Source organism: Pangasianodon hypophthalmus, chromosome 15, assembly GCF_027358585.1.
Source record: "Pangasianodon hypophthalmus isolate fPanHyp1 chromosome 15, fPanHyp1.pri, whole genome shotgun sequence".
NCBI lineage: Eukaryota > Metazoa > Chordata > Actinopteri > Siluriformes > Pangasiidae > Pangasianodon > Pangasianodon hypophthalmus.
The window spans coordinates 18,083,154-18,100,070 of NC_069724.1; the positions used below are offsets into that span (position 1 = coordinate 18,083,154).

Here is a 16,917-nt window from a genome sequence, read left to right on the forward strand (position 1 = left end):
CTACACTGTATTCAATACATGTTAACACGGGGCTGGTTGTAGACAGGCGGACTGTAATAAGCCCTTTTCCACCAAAAAGGTGCCAGTGTTGGTCCAGATCCTGTGCCTGTTGTCAGAATTGGCTTGGCTCAAGCACAAAACTGCTGTTGTTGAAACAAGAAGTGGTGATGTCATTAGCTTGGGGGTTGTAGTTTCATTGCTGTGACAACTTGGGTTATTTATATTAGCCATCATTAAAATAGGATGTGAAGAGTGCATGAAGTTTAAAAGTATTGTGGAAAAAATAGCTACATAAATAGTGCAATGATGAATCTAATGAAGAAACAACTGTAAAATAAGGAATAAAACACATCCAGACATAATTAACAATGGGGTGGTGTGATGCAGCAAAGCAGAGTTACTGTTATCACCCTGAGGTGGATTATTTTTCCCTTAACAGCATATCCCAGAGTGTCTTATACTTCTTATACCACAGCAGTTTTGCAAAGATTACAATTTTTCATTTATTAAATAATTTCACATTATGCTTTATATTTGTTCATAGTTACATTTAATGTCGTGGAACGTCCATGCAACACGTTAGTTCATGTTATCTCCTCCATTATAGTAGCCATAAATAATTGTTCCCTCGCTACCTTCTCATTTATACACAACATTGCTGTGGGTATAATAGGAGTTACACCGCAACTACTAATTCTAATGTTTCTCATTTGATCAGATACATGCTGTACTAACCACGGGTCCTCCATATTTAATTTTTTTTAATGAACCAGCATTTGGTTAAGCAATGGTTTACTTCTGTCTTCTGACTCCTGCTGTGTCCCCACTTGTCCACCAGGGTGCGCTCAATAATCATCCAGCAGGAGAAAGCTCAGGACAGAGAGAAACTTCTGCTCAAATTCATCAAGATCATGAAGGTAATAAAAGAAAAGTCTAATATTCTCACACCTCTTTAAAGAACAACAACCTGCCATTTGTTTTTAAAGCACAACAAATGTCATTTTGTTATTTGTAACACAGAAAGAAATCTCTTTACTCACATTAAACTACACTGAGACACACTCTAATGAGACTTTCCAGTTGAGAGTATGGCTTTGACAATAATTTGACAATGTCTAAAAATGTATACATTATCATATAGACATGTTTTATATTCTGTGTAGCTCTTTTAAAATATATATTTACTACCTTGTTTTCAGCACTTGAGGAAGTTGAACAACTTTAACTCGTACTTGGCCATCCTGTCGGCTTTGGACTCTGCACCAATCAGGAGGCTTGAGTGGCAGAAGCAGACATCCGAGGTCAGTTATAACAACTTCTAATAATAATAATGGTACTTTTATTATAAATACTTGTAATACCAAAGTTATTAGCTGGAAGAAGCAGGAAGATTGTTGGTGGGCAAGTGACAGGGTCGACAGTCATTTTATAAATGGACTGTTTTGTAGACTGATGATCAGATGTGTATTTAAATCATATGACAGTAAATTACTGAACATAATTCTCTCTCATTTTCTCTCTCTCACAGGGACTGGAGGAGTACTGCACCTTGATTGACAGTTCGTCCTCTTTTCGAGCTTATAGAGCGGCATTGGCTGATGTGGAGCCTCCCTGCATCCCTTATCTGTGAGTGTGTGTGTGTGTGTGTGTGTGTGTGTGTGTGTGTTACAACCTCAGTGGGAGTCACAACTGGATGATTGCCAACCAGATGTATTTATTATTACGCTGTGCTGGTTGTAGACTCTGGCGCTGCAGTGCTGTTGGCAAAAAGCGAGTGTGTATGAGTGACAGTGACTTTTATTATTTTATGAGGAGTTGATTGTAGGTATTATCTCATGGCATCTGCAATATAGCACTAATAAAAAGCAGTTACAGTGTGTGAAGTGTGCCTTCTAGCCACTGTTTATATATTGTAAATCTGTGATTTGAAGTAGTGTGTGTGTGTGCGTGCATACCAGTTTGTCCATGACTGTACATGACGGGAGCTCTTTTATAATATTCACCATAACAGCAGTTCATGGAACATTATCTATCTATAGTAAGTCTTCAGTTTTGTTTTGTTTTTTTTTAAATTTACAGTGAAATAAACACATGGGTTTCTCTCTGTTTCTCTCGCTCAGCGGGTTGATCCTGCAGGACCTGACCTTCGTACATCTGGGAAATCCAGACCTGATTGATGGGAAAGTGAACTTCTCCAAGCGCTGGCAGCAGTTCAACATCCTGGACAGCATGAGGCGCTTCCAACAAGTGTGAGTGGCTTTCTGTCACCTCCTTTCCCTTAGTGTGTGTTGCTCACTAAATGTACAGAGCTAGTTCACTCCACTACGGAACGAATGAAAGGAAACTAACACGGCTAAGTTACATTTCCAGTTTGTAAAATTCACAAGTTAGTTACGAGTAGTGAGGAATGAGTAGGGGTGGGAATCTTTAGGCCCCCTATATTTCAATATGTTTTTAATTCAGGATGCCAGGATGTCCTTATAAAACAATTCTCAAAGCATCTCGGTGCATCTCTATTCTATACGTGATGAATTTTTAAAATTACTTTTAAAACGTACATTAAAATACTGTACCAGCTGCAGATGGAAATGTGCGATGGGATTTCTCACATTTGTTTTTTTTTTTTTATCTGACGTGACTGAGCTTGAACAAGGCATGCCTCTTGTCTGGTCCTTTCTGTGGTTCTAATTCATAAAATTCAAAATTGTGCCCACTCAAAGCTGAGGGCGTCTGAAAATCTGCTAGCTGGTATCTAATGTATACACAGTGCACACACTAGTTTCGCCAGCCTATTGGTTTGGAATGAGCAGTGTGAAAACACCAATCAATGCATAACTCTTTTAGACTTAAAAGTGAGCAGTCTGCACTCTCAAATTGAGATGAGTGTTTTGAAATGAATTTAAGTTGAATCAACTTTATTTATTCCTAACTGTTCAGTTGGTTGCTTGCCCAATCAACCATTGTTTAAAAACAGTACACAGCTACAACGTACAGACTGTTTTCATCACGGCCTTCTCATAAATGAGATATTTCTGTAAATAGTTATCTAAAACTGCACTGACCAAGCAAAGAAGTGATCTTGATGATACTACAGATGATAGAGATGCTTCCAAGGATAATTGTTTATAGTTAGTGGACATTTCTAAAATCCCATTATCAGTAAATACTGTGTATTTCTTTACTGAATAATTAGGTTTTGTTGGAAAAAGTTACCGAAATAAAGGATATTTGTTAGTACTGACTCCGTACTGACTCTTTTTAAACAATTTCCTGCCTGCTTATGTTATTCATATACTATTTATTATTTATATGACTTAACAACACTGACAAATTGAATACTAATCTGTATTAGTTGGTTAAATAATTAGCTGATGAATCACGTGTTCATTAATTTGTTTGAAATAAATAGTTTGTTTTCCGGTTTTCCGTGCACAGACACTACGAGTTGAAGAGGAACGATGACATTGTGGCGTTCTTCAATGACTTCAGCGACCACCTCGCCGAAGAGGCGTTATGGGAGCTTTCACTGAAGATCAAACCACGCAACATCACACGCCGCCGGACTGAGCGTGACGAGAAAACCTAGGGGACGTTTCAAGTGAGGGAAAATGCCTCTAGAAACTTTTCCAGAGAGCACGGAGTTTTCAGTGATGGAAAAAAAAAACACATGCAAGACTTTAATGAACAGAGTGGAGCAAAGGCAATATTTCTCAAGAGATGAGTAATATACTAATATATGCATACATACACACACACACCCACTGGAAGACTTAACTTATATTATACATATATTTGAATGTGTGTGTGTGTGTGTGTGTGTGTGTGAGAAAGAGAGAGAGAGAGAGAGAGAGAGAGAAATATGGAGTGCTTGCTTGTTCTGAATCACTGTGTCTACATCAGCGATGAACACTAAAGAGGCTCACACCAGAAGGTTGGGGTTACCCATAATGCCCCACTGCTGGGGCTCCCTGTTAGGAAAAGGGAAAAAAAAAATGTGTGTGTGTATGTGTGTGGCCCCCTTATTGCCATGTTTCTGGAGTAGTTACTCCAGCTCCATCACAAACACACTCCTGACTCATGTTGCCAGGCAACAGACTTACAGTGACATTTCGAGTGTTTTTTTTTTTAACTCTCCTTTTTTTGGCATCATCTGTGTGTGATATATTGTATATGATAAGCGTATGATGATGTACAGGTGCGTATACTCCTCATATATAAATAAGAGATGTTTCTTTTTATTTTAAACTAAATTTATGCACTAAAAAAGCAAAAAGACAAGGACTGAACATGCTGTGATCTCTGTAAATGTGTATGTATGGGTGTGCACTTGCAAGAATGTTTGCAAGAGAAAAGTTGTTTGTGTGTGTGTGTGTGTGCGTGTGCGCGCGTGCAGGCATGTCTGTTTGTGTCACTTCTGTTTACTGACTCCTGGGAATTACTTTTGTTATGCTCACCACACCACATATTGTGCTTTTCTCCCTGAATAAAACTACTCTTTCTATATGTGTGCATGTGTGTGTGCAGGTGTGCACACTCAATCCCAGCAGATTTGAAGAGGACCCCAAGACACTTTTCTTTTTTTTCTTGTTGTTGTTTTTTTTTTTTTTCAAAGACAGAACCTGAAAAGCTAAAGTAAGGTTTCTAAATTGCCCAGTTTCAAAAGTTCCACTTAGTAGTCAAATTACTTCACAATTTTGTAAGTAAGGAATAAAACATGACAGAGCGTGCTATAGGAAAATGACAAAGGGGTGGTGTGATGCAGCCTGGTGCGTTGATTGATTTCCTATAACAACATATCCCGAAGCGTTTTATTCCTCTTATACCACAGCAATTTGCCAATTATTATCATATTTTTATAGTTGCATTTAATGTTGTGGAATATTTGTGAATCAAGTTTGTTCCTGTTATCGCTTTCTTGAGGTTAATAAGACAATGTTACTGAGAAACCACAGTCCTCTGTCCTTAAGACTCTTGCGTGTCTGAAACGTAAAGTTACAGCTTTACCTACACAGAGCTGACACTGGTGACTCCTGCTGTTATAGAAAATTAATCATGTCTACACGTAGGAATAAATATGCAAATTAAAAAAAACTACCCCCCTACCCAGGTTAAGGCAATGTTAACTATGGTGAACTGCACTATTACAAATAAATAAATAAATAACCCTGACTCTATCAGAACCTCAGTCTGATTGAGAGTCCAAAGATGACACATCTGTTCTGAGAACTGACGTTTAGGGAATTGTTGACGTATCAGTGTACATTCACTTCTACTGTACCACTGAACTTTTAGTGAAAGGAGTAACCATGTGAAGAAATAAACCAGAAATACGAAAACTATTTTTTTCGTCACTAAATTTCGGTAAATAAATTATCTTTCAACACATGAATGTGAATACCCAACTAAAGAAGGATGCAAATGACATCGCACTAAATTATGGCTTCATGATGGCATAACGTCTTTACCCCCTACTGCTGGTTTGACTTTGTCAATTTAACCACAAAATTAGAATACATTTTAAATCAGGTTTTTATTATTTAAAATACTTAAAAGGCAGACATAAAAAAATTGTAAAGAATTATGAGTTAAATTTTTTAAAACATTCACATTTCATGAAAACAGACAAGAACACAAATTATTATTCACTATAATCAAAATGTCATTAATTGGTGAGGCAGTTAAGGCCTCATTTATAGACACTTGCTTTAAGGAAATTAAAGCAATACACATTCTAGATTCCCTGCTACATTATAATTGGTAGAAAATAAAATAAGTAAGTATAATTAGAAAAATCAAGTCTATATAATAGTTGCTTTAAAGTCAACTTTAAAACCAATAAAACCAGGTTAACATTAATGAACTGTTTCAACAGGACAAGGTCTAAATCTAGTGTCACCCCACAATGATCTCTTTGATGATTTTCAGGTGCTTCAGTGAGATAAACTATTGCTGTACACATTTAATCTACATAGTTCACTAAATATAAATTATTTCATACTTTGAAATAATTAGAAAGTGCATGAGATGTCAGTTAAACTAATGAGTATACACACTGATGCAATCTCTCTGAGCCAAAACTAAAGCAGAAGGTTATTTTAAATCAGGAGTGTCCAAAGTCCAAATGCGGCCTGCAACTGGCCCGTGGCTCTAACAGAATGTATTATAGGCGGCCTGCTGGCCAAGGTGTTGCAATTTTTCCTAGTGCCTAGTGGCAGCAGCAGACTGTGTTAACACAGTTAGCTAACGTGCAAGAGCATTTTTTTCTCTGACTTACACCAGCAAATTAATTAATATGTAATAAAATTGATAATTAGTCATGGCTACAGACAAAACGCACAAAGTTAAGAGTGAGAAGGGGTGATTTCAAAAGAGCTAGAAGCCACTTAGCATGGAAAACCTTTCATGAAATCTTGAAAGAGTCCTCAACTAAAGTGGATTTGCAACCAAGTATTCAAAATGACAATTTATGGTTGCTAGTTTGTCCAATTACTTTTGGTCCCTGAAAGAGAGGGGGATCGCATATAAAAAGTGCTGTAATCCCTACACCGTTCACCCAGTTTGGATGTAAATACACTTAATTTCACATAGACACAGACATACACTCACTGTCCATTTTAAAAGGAACACCTGTATACCTGCACATTCATGCAGTTATCTAATCAGCCAATCATGTGGCAGCAGCATAATGCAGAAAATCATGCAGATACAGGTCAAGAGCTGCAGTTAATGTTCACATCAAACATCAGAATGAAAAAAAAGTGTGATCTCTGTGACTTTGATTGTGTCCTGGAAGCTGGTACCCGATGGGCTGGTTTGAGTATTTCACAAACTGCGCATCTCCTGGGATTTTCACACACAACAGTCTCTAGAGTTTACGCAGAATGGTGCAAAAAAACAAAAATCATTGAGTGAGCGACAGTTTTGTGGGTGGAAACACCTTGGTGATAAGAGAGCTCAGAGGAAAATGACCAGACTGGTCTGAGCTGACAGGAGGTCTATAGTAACTCAAATAATCACTCTTTACAACCATGGTGAGCAGAAAAGCATCTCAGCATGCACAAAACATCAGACAATGAGTTGCATGGCTACAACAGCAGCAGACCACACTGGGTTCCACTCATGTCAGCCAAGAACAGGAATTTGAGGCTATCATGGGCACAGACTCACCAAAACTGGACAGCTGAAGAAGAAAAAAAAATCACCTGGTCTTTTTCCAGTCTTCAGCTACCCAGTTTTGGTGAGTCTGTGCCCATGATAGCCTCAGACTTCTGTTCTTGGCTGATGGAAGTGGAAGCTGATGTAGTCTTCTGCTGTTGTAGCCCATCCACCTCAAGGTTTGATGTGTTGTGCGTTCTGAGATGCTTTTCTGCTCACCACGGCTGTAGAGAGAGCTTATTTGAGTTACTATAGACCTCCTTTCAGCTCAGACCAGTCTTGTCATTTTCCTCTGATCTCCATCAACAAGATGTTTCAGCCTACAGACCTTCCACACACAGGATGTTTTCTGATTTTTGCTCCATTCTGTGTAAACTCTCAAGACTGTTGTGTGTGAAATTCCCAGGAGATCAGCAGTTTCTGATACTCAAACCAGCCCGTGTGGCACCAACAACAATGCCACAGTTAAAGTCACAGAGATCACATTTTTTCCCCATTGTGATGTTTGGTGTGAACATTATCTGAAGCTCTTGACCTTTATGATTCAACGATTTTATGCATTGTGCTGCTGCCACATGATTGGCTTTTTTAGGAACACTACAAGTGTTCCTAATAAAGTGGATGGTGTGTGTGTGTATAGATGTATATATATTTTACACACACACACACACTCTCTCACATGTTTTATATATATATATATATATATATATATATATATATATATATAATATTTTGGCCCCCTCTGAAAAAAGTTTGGACACCCCTGTTTTACATGTTTCCTACCATTCCACTACACCTCATCCCCCAGTATCTGGTTACTGATTCAATATATATCTAAAATTATATGCTTGTACAAATAATGAAGGACCTTTGTCCTGAAATGTTATGACCTACACTGTAATTTTTAACTGTAATTTGTATAGACATATATACATATATATACTGGGTGAGAATTGCCAGGGGGTTGGGGGAATGGGGGGATTTCCTTGCCTCTGCTTTTGATATCCCCGCTCTGGTCATTCATATTTGTCGCCGGTGGAGATATATTTTATCCCTGCTTCAGCAGACTGAATCAAATAAATGCATTTCCTATGCGTGACTGTAGATGGTGCAATTTATTAAGACTAGCTACCGGTATTTTAAAAAGATGTTACGGATCGTCCTGCATGTACTATACATGTACATTAAACCGAGTGCAGACTATACGACTTTCAAAATCTGAGACTCGCTGACACTTTCACGCTACATGACTTTAACTCGCGATCAGTTTGTTGGATGTAACCATTGTGCACACTATGCAGGTGCTTGCAGATGAGGCATACATACAACATGAGCTTTCATCTGAACAGATCCTCACTGAAGTGCCTCTGATCCCCAAATCCCATTTTCTCACAACAAGAAATGCAAGAGCTTTCTATAATGTGACTTAACAAGAAAAAAACAGAAATAAGAGAAAATTGTGGTGGAAGTGTTGTTTGGGTCATGCCAAATAAGTTCTTGCGCTTATATTTTGCCCTCGCTCTTTCACACAAACAGACTGATGATAAACTGGGTTCAGGGATCTGCTGCGCATGATAGATAAATCTGATTTTCCCCTCAGGCTCTCACTGGCTGTTTCTCATTGATGTACTTGCAACTAGTCGCTGAGGGGATCACACTACATGATTTATCACAGAGAAAATCCAACATGCTCAAAAATATTGGCACCTCAGCAAATGTTTGCAGAGTGAGAAAATTGCGTCGCTAAAGCGGTCACCACAGGATTGCACAGCGAGTAGACACTGTGGTTGGGGTGTAGGAGCTGAGCACCAAAATGAGTAGGCCACTGAATCAGGGCTAAAATCGTGTAATGTGCACTAAGCTTAAGGAACGTTAAGGTAACTTGGATGTACCAAAGCATTTCATCATATGAACAGAAAAAGCCTAGAAAGGAAAGCGAGACAAATAGGCATAACATTAATACTCATACATCATATTTGCCTCCTGGGCCTATTAACTGATTTATAACAGTTAACAAAAAAAACTATTATTTTCTGTAGAGTTAGCCTACAGTTTGGGAATTATTGACTGTGCAATTTGAAAAGAATGTATCATTAAAACTCCAATGTAGAAATTCTAATTAAAATGTCCCCCATATCAATATAAACACTGATATGAATACAGCTTTTCACAGAATTGACTTCTTTGAGCAGCATTTAAAAAAAAAAAAAACATTCACTTCCTGTTTCTCTTCATTAACAGTATGACTGAGTTACATACTGAATCATAACACTTACTAAAGGGTTTGTGTGTGTGTATTTACATGTGATTGGAAGCATGCAATATTCTACCTTTCAAGTTTTAAACACATTCCCCTGTGTCAGTTTGGGTGTTAATGTGGCCGCGTGCTAGGTTCCAGCAGGGGGCGTTTTGTGGGATTGGACCCTCCTCCGTCGGCGTTCTCCCTCGCTTCGTCCACGCCCCTCTTTAAGGTCCGCTCAGGGGTGTGTCCGTTAGCAGTTCCTCTCTGCCACTTGCAGATATCACCGCTTAGGATGTCTTGGATGTGCTGCACAATCAAATTAATAGCCACTGAGAAAGAAAGAGAGAGAGAGCAAAAGAAAGGTGAAGAAATTAGGGTGAAAATCAAGGGATGGTGAGATGATATGGAGAGAGAAAAATGAAAAATAAAAGGGAAGTAAGAAAATGACATTGTGAGAAGTGTGGACAAGAGGAAATAGACCGAAAAAATGATTGAGGGAGGAAGAGGAAAGGAAAAGGAGGAAATGAAGACAGAAAGGGATAAGATAGCGGACATGTCAAAGGGATGTGAGATGAAATTGAAAGTGGGGCGTGAAGGTAATCAGCTGTGTTTTAGTGAACTGCCGTTTGGTTTCATTGTACAGATCTTTTTTTACTTACCCATGTTGTCTACTCCACGAGGTATTATCACATCCGCATATTTTTTGGTCTGAAAGAAAAAAAAAAAACATTGAATCTAAAACAAAACATGCATTTAACCATTCAGTTCATGTGTTAATCCATCTCAGGCAACAATGTTATTTTTTTTCCCAAGGTCTCTTTGCTGGCTAATTAATAATGTATTATTATTAATTAATAATTTACTTTATAAATTGTTAGTTTATAAATTGGGTGGTTGTGTGGGCGTCATCTTGCCATCTTGCATTCTGAGATGCTTTTCTGCTCACCACGGTTGTAAAGAGTGGTTGTTTGAGTTACCGCAGCCTTCCTGCCACTCACTGGATGTTTTTTGTTTTTTGCACTATTCTGTGTAAACTCTAAAGACCGTTGTGTGCAAAACTCCCAGGAGATCAACAGTTCTTACTACATTAACTGAAGCTCTTGAACTGTATCTGCATGAGTGGATGCACTGCGCTGCTGCATAATGACTGGCTGATAACTGCAAGAACAAGCAGGGGTACAAGTGTTCGTGCGTGTGTGTGTTGTTTTCTCACTGGTAAGCAGAACTCCTCGAAGGCTGGTTTAACAAAAGTGGTGTATTGTGTAAGGATCTGTTCCAAGTCACGACCTCTCCTCATGTCTCTAAGAACTGCACGCAACATACACACGTGAGACAGAGAAGCAAATAACATGCTTACATGCATCAGGTAATCCTGTACTCTATGTGTGTGTGTGTGTGTGAGTGTGTTTGTGTGTACCTCTGCGTGACAGACGTACATCTGAGTCTGTATCCACAAACAGTTTCATGTGGAACATGTCTCTGACTTCCTGTGTGTAGAACACCAGAATTCCCTCAAATAGAACAACATCGGCCGGATACACACAGATCTTCTCCGGTAACCTACACACACACACAGAGAGAGAGAGAGAGACACAAGCCTTACATCTTGAGGTGAGCAACAAGAACTAACAATAAGTTTATTTGCTTGAATTACAAACATGAACTCAACTTTCCTCTGGTCCTTTCATGCATACTGTATCCGTATTCAATCCTAAAAACATAACCTGGCAAAGGTTTAAGCGATATAGTGGATTGCATCCTTAAAGAAATGGCTTGAATGAGTTTCTAAACCAGTAATTACCATTTAATTTCGAAAGATACCTTAGAAAAACTCACGTTGCTGCTCATGCAGCAGATTCGGCTATTATTCAGATTTGGTTTATTTATTTCAGCCTTCTTTTTACACATTTTTGCCAGACTGGATTTTGGAGCCACCTTAAGCCTGTTTCCTCAAAAACTCATGAGGCACATTATTTCAACACAAAGCGGTTTTATCAGCTCTGAATATTACAAACTGTTCTGTTAAACCGAGAACCTATTATATTCATAACAATCATGTCTGTCCCCTTAAATCTGCTTGTAGTTGTTATGTTCCATTCACATGGACACTGTTTGTTTTGAGTTGGTTAAACTTGGCTAGTTAACAAAACAGGACCTCATGGGAAACATATGTAACTTACTGTATTTTAATCTTAGCTAATTCACTATGGAACGTTTGTGAGAGAATAAATGTCATGTACAGCCTGCTATAAAAAATAACATGACGAAAATAAACGCTAAATAGGAAGACTTGTGATAGTTCAAATACGATATAGTGATCTAATATTGTCACCTGCCTAAATACCAAAACTGATCATGTGTGTCATTTGTTTTTAGAGATGGCTCACCTGGAATGTGTGATGAAGTCATACGTCGGAATCTCCACAACTTTCCCTTCTACGATGTCCTTCAGCGTCTGGCACATCAACTCTGTATCGAAAGCATCTAGTGAGAGAGACAGAACACAGATAAACATTCCAGACATACAATTTTCATTGATATATCTAAAGGAAACAAAGACGTAACACTGTACATAATTTACAAGACACATTATGGAGATACTTTAGTACAAACTTATTCAACCAGCCATAATAACACTGTATTGACTGTGTGTGTGTGTGTGTGTGGGGGTGGGTGGCGGTCTGGGAAAACTCTTCACATGGTCGAACTTTAACATTTTCTACTATAAGAAGTTCTGGAAACGAGGCTATGCATTTTCCTGAACTGAAATATCAGCTAGAAGTAAAGTTCGTAAGTTTACAGTGGAAAGGAGTTATCACTCTGAGTGTCAGCATCATCCACCATAATCAGTCTCAGTTTTATACTCATGACAATTAAACACAAGCCATTTAACAATTAATGGCTTGTTAACAAACATGACAATTAAACACAAGCCTCATCATTCTCTCTTTATTCAGCTGATCTCAGCTCCTGCTAACATCAGTCAGTTCTGTATGTCTGTTTCACTATGGCATTGTAACTCTCCAAAAACGTGACTGTGTTTTTGTGTGAGAAAATAACACTTTAGCTAGCAATTCCACATCGCTTTGTTATGTCTTCTTAAGCAGAGAAAAATAAAGTGTATTATTTGGCCGAAAAACCCAATTTTGGTTAAAACTTGATTTTTCATGATTTTTGGCTGTTTTTCCAGAATTCTGCCACAGCAACATTAAAGTTTTCCCAGCTCACCACAAACATCAGCAAATCTGCAGCTAGTGCTGTTATTCTCTCCAGAGCAGTCTTTGTAACTGTGGACATGCTCATAAACCTGTTTTTACAGAGATAAATGCACTACTTAAGGACACCTTTATGTTCGAACGCATACTGTGTTCAAATAAAATTTCCCATTTTTTTAAGCTCAAAATGTCACTCATTTTCCTAAAAACAACAAAAACTACACACTACTGTTCATCAACCCCACTGTGAAAATGTGTCTCATTTTATAAACAAGTCATACTTAACCTTTACTACAGTTCTTTGCTTCTCTCCATGTTTTTTTAATTTCACCACCCGAAGATCAGAGGGTCAAGGGGTTAACGTTCACCTAGATGAACTGGGCGTAAAGCAGAATCAGCCACTAGTGGAAGCACATTCTTTGCATTCCTGTCTCCTTACCCATTCAAATGAATTGCTGTTTTTCACCAGTTGAATTCTATTTGCGTTCAGTCTGACTGCTGCTTTAAGTTAAGTTCAGCAAGTCTTTCTCTCCAGACTAAAAAGCTTTCTTCGCTTCATCACGTTCACTTCAGTGACCATACCAAGTATTCCACCAGAGTGCGGTTATTTTGCAACCAATGCAGACCTGTTTACTGTTCCATTAAAATGAAAAGGGAAAATACTACACTATATTATACTTAATATACTTAATACTATACTTTTATTTATGTAATAACAGGTATATTATAGTTGTTATCTACAGTAGTCTTGTGTAGATAAACTACACAGGATTTTCCCATTCAGCCCATTATATTGTGAGATGTGAGTAAATGGAGTTTATCTGTTTACCCGGATGGTCGAAGTTGTACTGGCCTTTGAGAGCTTTTGCCTTCTGTTCTGGAGTGAGCACTCGGTAGAAACTGTCCTGGCTTACGATGGTCACTTTCCTCTGGTGATGGTCCACTTTGTTCTGGCCCAGCAACTCCATGATCTTAGCGCACACTGTGGACTGGCAAAGAGAGAACAATTCATTCAAACTACAAATGACAGATGTAAGATACTTTTAGAGATACTTTTAGAGATATTCTACATATACATAAGGATTAAAACATGGCGGGTGTGCCGTTACAGGAAAATTAAACAATTAATAAAGTTCTTTGAATCTTGAATCTTAATCAATGGGGTGGTGTGACACAAAGAGGACTGTTACCTGCTCAAAATAACAGCATGTCCCTAAGTGTTTTATTCCTCTTACACCACAGCAATTTGCCAACACTAATGATATTTGTATCTATTAAAAATACGACTTCATGGGCTTGTCGCAAGATCCAGCCACAGTTTAGACCCCTTTAGTGACTTTATTTCAAAAAAGAACCTAGGAACAAATCTAGTGACTTTTTGAACAGACATTAGTGACTTTTCTGCACTCCTGTACAGAAACTTGTAAAGCAGAAAAGTGCTGTTTAACAAAGAAAAATATTTAACACTATGTAACACAGTTTTTGTTCCTGGGTAGTAAGTTATTTTCTAATGCCCCAAATGTGTAGAAAAAAGCTATTAATCCCCTCATACTTTGTTTTTATGACCAGGACACTGGTATTTTGAAATGTACCTATTTGCAATGAGAAAATGGGTGAATTTGTGTCTATACCTTCACATAGTCAGACAATAACAACATGTGAAAAATTAACATGTATTTATACTAAAGTTATTAAAGTGAGTAGTTTTTCGAGATTTATGATTATATTGTAAATCACTTTCAAGAAGCAATTCTCGTTATATTGTCCTTGGCAGCGTCCTTCAAAGTCCAGTATATCCTGGTGGAAGCGCTCGCCTTGCACCTCTGAGCACGCGCCCATGTTTTCCTTGAATTTATCAAGATGAGTATCAAGGATATGGACTTTGAAAGACATCCTGCAGCACATTGTGCCATAGTTCTTCACTAGAGTCTCAACCAGCTCCACACAGTCTTCAGCTTTGTGATTACCTGTGAAACCCAGAACCACTGCGACAAAGCTGATCCAAGCCTCTTTCTCCTTCCTAGTGAGCTTCTTGGGGAATTCCTTGCACTCCAGGACCTTCTTTACCTGTGGGCCAACGGAGACACCGAGACAACAGTCCCACATTTGGTAGTACGCCTTGGTGTCCCTGCTGTCCAAAAGACAAAGACTGCAGGGAAACTTGGTAAAACCTCCCTGGAGAAACATCAGAAATGCCATCATTTTGAAGTCTCTGATGACCTCCCAGCCATACCGATCATACTTCAAGGCATCCAGCAATGTCTTGAAGCTGCTGTAATCCTCTTTGAAGTAAGAAAAAAACACTGTATTTTAAAATTTACCATTTTTTTCTGACTTTATGTGAACGATAAGATGCAAATTCTCCTGTTTTCTCATTGAAAATAGGTACATTTCAAAATACCAATGTCCTGGTCACAAAAGCAAAGTTTGAGGAGAATAATAGCCATATTCAATACTTTAGTGTGATAAGCAATTAGGAAATAACACTTACTACCCAGGAACAAACAAACAAACAAAAAAAACATTCGATACATAGTGGAATCGTTGATGGGGTGAAGTTTTTTGTTAGGAGACATTTATTTAACATTTATAGTAGGAGTTTCCATAATAGTCATGGCGGTTTGCAAGGTTTCCTAGCACAGGAAAGTCTTCAGGACAGAGACAGAGACAGAGAGAGAGAAAGAGACAGAGAGAACGAGATGGAGAGGTACAGACTGAGCAGCCACAGCCTGGCTGTAGAGAGAGGCAGATATAGACAGAGCTAGCTGCCCAGAGACAACAGGTTATGGATGTACTGTAGCCATGGAGTGTTAGAGACAGAGCTACACTTCTTAACCGCCTGTCCTAACTATGACCAAATTCGAAAACAATTCTGTCCCAAATTTGAAACTATTTATCCCGACTTCAAAAAGCTGGAGAATGACACACAACTTCAATATTTGCTTGGAGAAAAAAAAAGAGACTGCATTTCACTAGTTGCATGGTACATCGATGCCTGCCACAAAAAGAGGGAAGAGTTGATCAAACAGTGATCCGCTCATGAACTCGTCATGAATTTGTCATGCCAATAAAGCTCATTTGAATTTGAATTTCAGAGAGAGAGAGAGAGAGACATAGAGAGAGAGAGACAGACAGAAAGAGAGAGACAGAGAGAGAGACAGACAGAGAGACAGACAGAGAGACAGACAGACAGAGAGACAGAGGGAGAGAGACAGACAGACACAGAGAGACAGAGGGAGAGAGAGACAGAGACAGAGGGAGAGAGAGACAGACAGACAGAGAGAAACAGACAGACATAGAGAGACAGAGACAGAGGGAGAGAGAGACAGAGGGAGCCTCTCAGCCCGAGGGACGAGCAGAGTAAAGTAAGAGCTCTAAATCAATGTTCCTTCTTCATGTATCATGTTTTAACAAGCAAACCACTGCAACGATTCACCCAGTATGCAAATTAGGCCGTTACGTCATTCGGCGACTTTTTGAGCAAGCATTTTGAGACACTTTCCCCTGAAAACTGTTACCAGCACTGCCACACTCCTCTATGATGATGTCTTATTAAAAAATGCCTTGTTAGCATCCTTTACTCTGACATGACATGCTAGCTAACATTAGCTATTAGCATTCTAGTTCAATGACAACGCTAGCATTCAGTCCGCTGCACGCTAACAGAACTGTAGTGACTATATGCTAATGTGGAGCTGTTTTTATATGTTTTAATACTTTATACATATACCATACTTTATGTTTTAGGTAATTATTCTAGGCGTTGTTGACATGCTAGCCAGCTGACATTTGCAGCGGGAAACTGTCGCTTTAGCACAGCACAGCGCCTGTCTCCGAGCAGCACAGCGGCACTGAGTGACTGCGAGACCCGCACAGCTGTTAGTTACCTTCCCGCTGGCGGTTCCTCCACTAACCCCGATGAGAAAAGGTCGATGTAGTGGCCGCTCAGCTTCATTCAAAGCCTCGGACACCTCCATGGCGCTGCCACGTCGCTTTCTTCTCAAAAACTAAACAAGCGCCTTATTAAAACGCATGAAAGCTGTCAGTAGTGTCGAATAGAGCCGTCAGTCTGCATCGGGCCTTTCACTAACCGCCAGCACGCGCTGGGCTGTGGCTCTGTCCCAATCCACACTCTAGTGCACTTCATAGGTGGGACGCCTCTGTTCTCGTAAACGCTGTTCGTAGGCGACCTATACAGTACACTGCGTGTGGTTTGGGACAGTACACGGATAACGAGATAAGGTGATGCATGAGATGTGTGTGTGTGTGTGCGCGCGCGCGTGCACGCAGTGTGACTGAACCGTG

At 39.1% G+C, this 16,917-nt stretch overlaps 2 protein-coding genes across 7 annotated transcripts in view; one reads left to right on the top strand and one right to left on the bottom strand.

Moving 5' to 3' along the window:
* rapgef1b (Rap guanine nucleotide exchange factor (GEF) 1b) overlaps positions 1-5,174 on the top strand; it is a 38,906-nt gene extending 33,732 nt beyond the window's left edge. For all 5 annotated transcript variants that reach the window (XM_053240309.1, XM_053240307.1, XM_053240311.1 and 2 more), the window contains 5 exons: positions 839-917; positions 1,200-1,301; positions 1,529-1,626; positions 2,121-2,249; positions 3,436-5,174. In XM_053240309.1, the coding sequence (XP_053096284.1) occupies positions 839-917; positions 1,200-1,301; positions 1,529-1,626; positions 2,121-2,249; positions 3,436-3,586 (559 nt within the window). In that variant the 3' untranslated portion in view covers positions 3,587-5,174. The remainder of the gene's footprint in view (positions 1-838; positions 918-1,199; positions 1,302-1,528; positions 1,627-2,120; positions 2,250-3,435) is intronic.
* Positions 5,175-5,511: 337 nt separating this feature from the next.
* Positions 5,512-16,755, bottom strand: uck1 (uridine-cytidine kinase 1). 2 transcript variants are annotated; one of them, XM_053240313.1, is made up of 7 exons: positions 16,500-16,755; positions 13,466-13,601; positions 11,785-11,881; positions 10,815-10,957; positions 10,611-10,705; positions 10,057-10,105; positions 5,512-9,726 (listed from the first exon to the last, which is right to left on the bottom strand). In XM_053240313.1, exons 1-7 carry the CDS (start codon positions 16,587-16,589, stop codon positions 9,527-9,529), a joined length of 810 nt encoding a protein of 269 aa, XP_053096288.1. In that variant the 5' UTR covers positions 16,590-16,755; the 3' UTR covers positions 5,512-9,526. The 2 variants fall into 2 exon arrangements, with proteins under 2 accessions (XP_053096288.1, XP_026785113.1); XM_026929312.3 differs by having other exon boundaries at positions 13,442-13,601; positions 16,500-16,744.
* Positions 16,756-16,917: the final 162 nt, after the last annotated feature.